The sequence below is a fragment of the Vespa mandarinia genome, chromosome 6 (genome assembly GCF_050613455.1).
Source record: "Vespa mandarinia isolate Hongniang chromosome 6, ASM5061345v1, whole genome shotgun sequence".
Lineage (NCBI taxonomy): Eukaryota > Metazoa > Arthropoda > Insecta > Hymenoptera > Vespidae > Vespa > Vespa mandarinia.
The window spans coordinates 7,698,272-7,707,845 of record NC_140815.1 but is presented as its reverse complement, the minus strand read 5'-3'; the positions used below and the strand labels follow the sequence as shown (position 1 = coordinate 7,707,845).

General features: G+C 30.9%; 2 protein-coding genes across 2 annotated transcripts; one reads left to right on the top strand and one right to left on the bottom strand.

Moving 5' to 3' along the window:
* Positions 1 to 3,354: 3,354 nt before the first annotated feature.
* Rpn8 (regulatory particle non-ATPase 8) lies at positions 3,355 to 4,923 on the bottom strand. Its single transcript, XM_035864973.2, has 5 exons — positions 4,649 to 4,923; positions 4,406 to 4,498; positions 4,146 to 4,324; positions 3,864 to 4,067; positions 3,355 to 3,789 (listed from the first exon to the last, which is right to left on the bottom strand). The coding sequence occupies exons 1-5, from the start codon at positions 4,821 to 4,823 to the stop codon at positions 3,478 to 3,480; spliced, it is 963 nt and encodes a 320-aa protein (XP_035720866.1). The 5' UTR covers positions 4,824 to 4,923; the 3' UTR covers positions 3,355 to 3,477.
* A 714-nt stretch (positions 4,924 to 5,637) lies between these two features.
* On the top strand, positions 5,638 to 9,237 carry LOC118441060 (uncharacterized). Its single transcript, XM_035864967.2, has 3 exons — positions 5,638 to 6,006; positions 6,248 to 8,621; positions 8,732 to 9,237. Exons 1-3 carry the CDS (start codon positions 5,809 to 5,811, stop codon positions 8,878 to 8,880), a joined length of 2,721 nt encoding a protein of 906 aa, XP_035720860.2. The 5' UTR covers positions 5,638 to 5,808; the 3' UTR covers positions 8,881 to 9,237.
* The last annotated feature ends 337 nt before the right edge of the window (positions 9,238 to 9,574 follow it).

The window sequence follows — 9,574 nt, the reverse complement described above, 5'->3', positions numbered from 1 at the left end:
TTCATCATGGATTTTTACACGCGGTTACGGGAAGGATAGGAAGAACACTGGCGCGCGTGTCGGCGTGCACAAGCGTGGGTGTTCTCGGGCGCGATTATACTTCGTTTGATTGCTCGTATCGAAAACGCGGATTTAGAGTAGAGTCACCGTTTTTCTAAAACTCACGTGAATGAACGCGGGCGCGACTTAAAAGTCCTACCGGGGACTTCGTTTATATTTGCTCGAATATTCGATTAGATTACCTCGCGAACGCGTTTTTTTAGAGTAGAGTCACCGTTTTCCGAACACTTGCGTGGGTGTCCGGGCGCGATTAAAAGTCCTACCATGGACTTCGTTTAGTGTTGAAATTCGGGGTGCGCGAACGGTTTACCTTGTAGTGCTGTACATAGCTGGCTGATGTTATGATAATCCTCATATTTGGTAGCGGGGCGGAAATCCCGACAAATATCATGGAAATTCTAAATACCGGTTAGCATATGTCACTTTGGATTTCAACTTAGAGTCACCGTTATTCTAACACTCACGTGAGTGTTCGCGTGCGCGATTAAAAGTCCTACCGGGGACTTCGTTTTGTTTGCTCGAATATTCGATTAGTTTATTTAGAGTAGAGTCACCGTTTTCCGAACACTTGCGTGGGTGTCCGCGCGCGATTAAAAGTCCTATTATGGACTTCGTTTTAGTGTTGAAATTTGGAGTGCGCTTCGGATTTCAACTTAGTGTCACCGTTATACTAACACTCACGTAAGAGTTCGCATGCGCGATTGAAAGTCCTACCGGGGACTTCGTTTGATTTCTTCGACATATCGATTAGATTACTTCGCGAATTTGGATAGAACAATAGAATCTACGTAATTATAACACACGTGAGTGTCGCGAACGCGATTAATGCGCTTTGATTGTTCGAAATTCGGATGCACGAATTCAGATGTGCTTAATAATCCGTTATGCCTGAGGCGGAGGGTGTCGAACGGTTAAGCTTTCTGTAAGTGGAGTCCCTGTAGCTAAGGCTAGATACTTCCTGTTAGCTTTGTCCCATGCCCAAGATATCCGAAGCGGAAGGCATAAGGGATCGGTATCGCGGTACGCGGATTTTAGAGTAAAGTAGAGTCACCGTTAGCTCGTGGGTCTCCACATGCAGCAACTTCCACGTAGTGAGACCTGGATCGTTAATACTTGCAAAGTTTAATTGTAAATTTTTAAATGCAAGTATTACCGAACGAATAGCTGCATATTGTATTACTTTTCCAATATCTTTTCAAACTAATTCCAACTAAACATTAACATATTTTCATTTTATATAGCTAATAATACTTCAAAAGAAGAAATTTGACAGAAATATATTGTACAATAATTTCTCAGAGAAATGAAAAGGAAATTTTTCTATCTCTCTTTTACGTCCATTGCCATTTCTATTTATTCTTATTCACTCTCATTAATTATCCTTTATGTATTTCGGGTGGGACCCATTGGAGGGGCCTGTGGGGGAGGGCTTCTGTGCGGGTTGCTGTCTTAGCATCATATAGAACTATTTCTCTTATCTTATCTTTTTGGGGCTCTCTGTTCTTCTCTTTCTGGGGTTCTCTTTTCTTTCTCCGGCTCTCGTTTCTATCTCATATTTTTCTTTTTGAATTATGTTATCCATTATGTTATTATTATGTTATTTCCTTTTTATTATGTATTCTTAATATTTATTTATGTTGTTTCTTTCTAATTATGTTTTTAATTATGTTTTTAATTATGTTTATTTTCTATTTATATTATATATATATATTATGTTTTATTTTATGTATTTTCTTTCTTTCTCTTATTTTCTGCTTACTTTCTTCTTTTCCAGGATAGATCATCGAGGGATAGGTTCATCAGCGACCGGATGGTACATCGAATGGCAAGATTCATCATCGATTTCTACGCGAATACGGGAAGGATAGGAAGAACACTGGCGCGCGTGTCGGCGGGCACAGGCGTGGGTGTTCTCGGGCGCGATTAATCTTCGTTTGATTGTTCGAATCGAAAACGCGAATTGTAGAGTAGAGTCATCGTTTTTCTAACACTCGCGTGGGTGTTCGGGCGCGATTAATGGTCCTACCGTGGACTTCGTTTGATTTCTTCAAAATTCCGATGGGGGTACTTCGCGAATTTCGGCTTAATAGTAGAATCTACGTAATTATAACACACACGTGAGTGTCGCGACGCGATTAGTATTTCTAAGGAGTGCGCTTTGATTGTTCGAAATTCGGAAAGCACGAATTCGAATGTGCTTAATAATCCGTTATGTCTGAAGCGGACGGTGCAAATGGTGGAGCTATCTGTAAGAGGTGTGTTGTAGCAAAGCTACGCATACCCTGTTAGTTAAGAAGCCAGTGCATTGAAGCGGAAAGGTATAGCGGATCGGTATCGCGGAACGCGAATTTTAGAGTAGAGTCACCGTCAGTCCGTGGGTCTCCACATGCAGCAACCTCCACGTGGTGAGACCTGGGTCAATAGTTCTTGTGATGTATGGAAATCTAATGATTAATCATGCAACATAAGTACTATCGAGCAAATGGCTGCATATTTCAATGTATTTTCAAAATCCCTTTAATCTAATTCTGATTTAAGACTAAAGCATTAACACTGTATCTTTCCAATAATATTTTTACTGGTAAATAGATTGGACATAGTAAAATTCTAAAATAATTTGTTAAAGAAATGGACAAGAAACTTTCCTATCGCACTTATGTTCGTCACATGAATCTCGACTGGAATCCATGTAGATAAAATTCCATGATTTCATTTTTCAACTAAAAAAATTTCACATAAATTTAATTTAGATTTTCAAAGATCATTTAATGCTAATAAATGAGCATTAAAAGGTAATAAATATATGACAGTATATGGAACAATAATAGCATATGTAAGATATTTTTTTTTTTTTTTTTTATTAAGACTCCAATATTTTAGGTAAAAAACTGCATTTCCTACAAAATAGAGTGTCTCTATGATATTTATAAAATATTTATAATCATTTGATAAATCCATTGCAATTTATTTCATAGAAAAATTCTGTTTCTGTATAATCAGATAATTCGAATGATTGATTTTCTAAAATTACCAACTAGAAGAAAACAACATATAATTATGTATGAATGAATTATGTATCAACTAAAATTAGTCTTCATTTCCACATTTTATATCGTCATGTAGTACATTAGAAATTGTAATAACAACGTATATGTGGCATTTACAAGATTTACATTATTTTTATTTGATAGAATTAATATGCAATTATGATAATTCTGAAAGCATGAAAATGGTTAACTAAGTCATTCTGTAATAATCTAATAGTTCATTTCTGTTAATTTTTTGCAAAATACAAATTCATTATGTATAGATTATAAACAAGCATCGCTATTTACATATGCGAAGTTAATAATTATTCTTAACTTTGATGGTCTTAATAATGGATTTTGCTCTTTATGGAGATATAATATTTCTTACTCATTGACTTTTAGTTTTTCCTTTCTCTTTTTCATCTTTCTTATCTTCTTCTTTTTTCTCATCTTTTTTAGCATCTTTCTTGTCCATTTCTTTTTTTTCTGCATCACGATTGGTCAATTTATTGTTTATCAAGTTATGAAGAGCGACTATAGATCTCACGAGTGCTGCTAAATATACTACCAGCATTTGATCGTTTGTTTTAACATACAATGAATCCACAAAACTGCTCTGTGTCATATCTGGTAGTAAATTAAATATATCTTGTAATTGGTATACAATTTGATGATTTATTGGTAATTTACCATTACCAACCTGGAAATAAGAAATGTTTTTTGCAACTTGAAAGGTAAGAGATTAACGTGTACCAAAAAAAAAAAATTATATACTTGTAATAAATAATCCCTAATTTCTCTTATCTGCTCATGAAGACCCTTCAATCCAAGAAGTTGATTTGTGATACGTTGACTAAGTGTACCAACTGTTGTATCCTTAATATCACGTAATAAATGCTCTACTCCTACTTCTTCGGCTTCTTCAGCGCCTATTTCACTAGGTATATGCTCAAATGTTTTAGATGTTGGGGAACCATCCTATTAAAATAATACAAGATTTTACAATAATGATAGTTCAAAATTTCATCTTATCATATCATATGTAAATAAGCTTACATCATGTACTTCTTCTATTGCTTGATATGCCTCAGTAGGAAGACCTAAATCCTTTGGCTTAGCATCTATAATAACTAATACAGAATTTGGGCAGTATCTTCTAATTAGTTCATTGATGGCGACGTCATTTTGATGTAGTTTAGGTCCTGTGTGATACCAACCTACTACTTTCTCTCGAGCTATAAGTATATATTTTTTACAATATATTTTTACAAACAATTAAATACTATATTACATTAATACATCATATCACCTATTACCATTTACTTTTTTGAACATTCCATACATATTTTCAAGATAATCATGGTCAAGGAACCATACACTTTTATCTTTGTCATCTTCATCGAAAGGTACTGAAAAAATGTTGGAATGTTATTGATTATTTATTTATTATTTTTTGTTTTTTTGTTTTTTTTAATATACTTTGTCAAAATGAAAGCTTTATATTAAATATAGGACAAGGAAAATCTGAATGTATATTTATAGAAATCTAAAATCCTAACCTGCAAAACTGTTTGACACATCTAAGACACCTTTGGCTCTCCAACAACCAAGAAGAACGCCAACCACTCTTTTTTGATTTCCAATTTTTCCCATACGATTAAAATGATCCACTACACTTAATAAAACTAAAGGATGGACTACTACTTTCGTAGTAACAACTTCTTGACTCGGCATTTTTTAGCTGTTCTGATCAGTTCAAATAACTTCTCTAATTTAAACGACGATGACCAATTGTAATTACTGACGATCACTGGCTACTACTGTTATCAACCTCATACTAACAATGTACCTAAATGGCGCACTAGTAATTCGAAGGAGGCGCTGTATTTTAGGCGGCAAATTCAAAGGTTTAATCTGTACAAAATGATTTAACATTAAATTTGTTTAATATTAGTTCAAATTAATCGTTCTATTATATACGGATTATTGTCTTATTGTTTCTTCATCATACATTTCAATAACTTAAATATAATAACAAAAGAATATCAAAAATACAGTATCTAATAAATAGTATTGTTTTTATTGGTGATTACACCATTGGTGTTTTCATATGAACCAATAATATTTATAAGATCAATCGTAGCATAATTTAAAACCAATCGTTAATAAATATGTCAAAGAATATTTTGTTTATTCAAATATTCAGGAAAGTAGATAAATTCTGAGGAAAGTAAAGTTTTTTCCATCAGTATATACTATTATATATCGTAATATATATCACAGTATACCAAATGATTGTAAAATTTATTAATTGTTTTGAAAAAAATATTAATTTCATTGGTAGAGGAATAAACAAACGACGTAAAACGATATTTTTTCATTTTTGTTTTCTGCCACTTATAATCTTAGAGGTGAAGGTGATTATAAAACACAATAATAATAATAATAATAATAATAATAATAATAATAATGATAATAACAACAATAATAATAATAATAACAATAATAATGATGACGCAAATAATACAAACGTTTCTTAATATATTGATTCTTTCAAACAAATGCATTATTCTTCTTTGTAACTTGCAGCACTACATGATAATGAAATTAACTACATCAGTTGTCACTACATGCTAGTCATCATTCATCAGAGACAGTTGAAAGCACTTAGAAGTTAATGTGAAGATTTTTGCAACGCAGTTAAGAATTATTAAAAGTAATGGCAAACTTACGTTTTTCTATAACGAAGTTCATATTTTGTTGTAATTTGTTTTTTCTAACACTCTCTAATCCTACAAATATATCATTACAAAGTGTAAACGATTCGTTGATACAAACTGCGTTACATTTCTTAAATGAAAATTCACCAACGCATCACACATATACAGGTGGACAATTGATTAATGCTGAAAAATTAGTAAGTCATATCAATTATTTCACATTATGTTTTGGGAAATATATAATTATTCGAAATTATTTAAAAGTAATATAATTATTTTTATCTATTTAACAAAATAGAAATTTCTAACTAAAAACAAGATTTATCTTTTATTATTTTTGCTTAAATCAATTAATTTGGAATTTATTTGTATTTAATTTAAATGTATTAATCTACGTATTTATAATTATAAAAACACTTTTAACTTTTTATTTTCCAGGAAGAACTGTCATACGTGATATATAGATTAACGTTTAATTTGAATCCTGTTTGTAAAGAAATTTTAATATCCTGTCCTACAGAAGCATGCACAATTAACCTTAAACAAGATGAGTTTAGCAATATACACGTACAAAGCGATTCTATTCAATGTACGTATTTGTATCCTCAGTCTTCTCAAAGTAATGGAGTGCCAGAACAAAACAAAGAGATTAATTATGAAAATCATGAGTTTATAGAAAATTTAAACAAACAGATTATACAAAATGGAACTACTGCATCAGATCATGAAATTAAATCGACAAGAGATGAAAATGATCCTCAAATCATAGCCGTGAAAACATCTGATTCTAATTATTGTCCTGGATGCCCGTATGACTTGAATCCTCATCTACCTGGATTTGTTACTTTCAACAGACAGATTGAAAAACAAATGGATGAGGTTCTACCGAATAATTTTAAACATACAATAATTGATATTGTTAAAGTAACTCGTGCAGTTCCACCTTCTTCTAACATAATACAGTATCAACTTTTAGTTGAAGTAGGCGAATCCTCTTGTTTAAAAAATGTATTGACAAGTTCTTCAGATTGTACATTGCAATCTAATGTTCCAATCAAAACATGTTTGGTGACATTTGAAGAGCAACCTTGGCAACACGATACTCGTAAAATAACAAAGAATAATTGTACAGCAGTGTCAATTAGTAATAATGAATTTAATATAGCTCAAAATTTAATAAATGAGTCATATATAATAGCTAAAGATAACAATCAGCAACAGAAAGACAATGCTTTTGATGGCTTAAAGAGTGTTTTGATAAACGATTTTACACGTACTTCAAATGTTAATACTCAAGAAAATGAAAAACCGCTTGTCACAGAACATCCATTTATAAAATTACTTATAAATAAAAGTAACGATGAAGAAGAATCTCAAGGGTTTACAAATAAAATTAAAGAATTTGAAGAATTTTTAGAAGATTTTGATTTACCAATTAAGACTAATGAGAATGACAATAGTCAACAAGCATTAGTTAATGAAAGAGAAATTGTATTGGAAGAAGCATCAGTGCATAACAAAGATGAAAAATTCAATTCTCAAAACAATATTATTGATTCAAATCTATCCTTTAATAAAAAAAAAAGATCGCCTGCTCTTTATGATATCGCTATAAGAAGAAGAAAAAGATCATTAGTTGGAGAACCTTCTAGGAAAGACATAAATGATCCGGAAATTGTAAAATTTGCAAATCTTGGTGTAACTAAATTTTCTCAAAATTTGGAAAGTACAAATGAACCAATCTTAGTAGAAATTATAGAAGCATCTACTCAAGTTGTTTCAGGTTTATTATATAAAATAAAAGTGAAATTAGGTGTAAGTAATTGTCCTAAAGGAACAAAAGAAAATTGTCAATTGAAAGAGGGAAGTGATCTTAAAGAATGTTTATTCACTATATGGTCACAACCTTGGTTAGATAAAGGTTCTCCAGATATTAAAATAAATTGCGAACAGAATACGAAGAGGAAACGATCTCTTAAAGGTGCCAATTATATTCGAAATATGTTAATTCAAGCAGATAGTATGAGAAATGAAAGAATGTTCCAAAATTTTATTGTAAATTTTAATAAAAATTATTCATCTGATAAAGAAAAAAAATATCGCTTTAAGATATTTCAAAAAAATCTTAGAACGATAGAAAGATTGCAAACGCATGAACAAGGTACTGGAGAATATGGAGTGACTATGTTTGCGGATTTAACATCTGAAGAATTTAAAAAGCAACATTTAGGATTGCGTCCTGATTTGCGTACAGAAAATCAAATACCAATCCCAGAAGCAAAAATACCTGATATTGAATTGCCCATTGAATTTGATTGGCGTCATTACAATGCTGTGACACCTGTGAAAGATCAAGGACAATGTGGGTCATGTTGGGCATTTTCTGTAACAGGTAATGTAGAGGGGCAATATGCTATAAAGCATGGAAAATTACTCTCGTTATCTGAACAAGAATTAGTAGATTGTGATAAATTAGATGACGCTTGCAATGGTGGATTACCAGAAAATGCTTATAGAGCAATAGAAAATTTAGGAGGATTTGAATTAGAATCGGATTATCCATATGTAGCCAAAGATGAAAAATGCTACTTTAATAAATATAAAATTAAAGTAGAAATTGCTTCTGCTGTTAATATTTCATCCAATGAAACAAAAATGGCACAGTGGCTAATTGAAAAAGGTCCTATATCTATTGGTATCAATGCTAATGCGATGCAGTTTTATATGGGTGGAATTTCTCATCCTTTTAAATTCTTATGCAATCCTTTCAATTTGGATCATGGTGTTCTTATCGTAGGTTATGGAATACGTAGTAAGTATTACTCATTATTTATTTAATTTTTTATAATGAACTCAGAATACTAAATTATCTTTAACATCAAATAAAGTTGATGTGTACTTAAATCAATGGGCATTTTTCAGAATATCCACTATTCAAGAAAGAACTACCATATTGGATAATAAAAAATAGTTGGGGTCCTCAATGGGGTGAACAAGGATATTATAGAGTTTACAGAGGAGATGGAACTTGTGGATTGAATCAAATGGCTACAAGTGCTATTGTTGAATAATACATACCGATTTAAATAATTTCTTTAAAAACAGTTAACTACTTCTAATAAGTAAAAAAAAGTTCTTGCTTACTAATCTTCTTCATATTTTAATATTATTCCACTTGAAACTAAACTTACTTTACTATGCTTTTATTACAAAAACTTATTTTTCTTAAAATTTATAGATTTCTATCATCAGCTGTTATAAATAAGTATTTATAATTATTATGTTTTAGTAGTATCTAAGTATGAAATTATAAAATTGAAAGTTTAACTTTCAATTTAAATATGAGATTAAAGTTATAAAAATAAAAATATTTTTAACAAATATTTACGCACTTGTTATAACAGATTTAATAAAAATATTAAAATTTTTATATTTAAAATGTTTATTATACTTCCTAACAAGATGTAGACTGAAAACAATAGTTTCTAATAGAAATGATTAAATTACATCAAAATAGTGACATTAAAACAACAAACTATTGTATTAGTTTTTATGAATGCATTTGAATCAAGATGACATCCATCTCTTTATTTACATTAGTTTGTGAACAATTTCACATACATTACATATTCTAAATCTTAATTCTGTTATTGGATAAGTGATATTTTGTGAACATTTCAGCATTATTAGAGGTAATGTCAAAAGATATATAACTATGTCACATTGAGTCAACAGCAAACATACTGAAATTCGCACCTTTGTTCA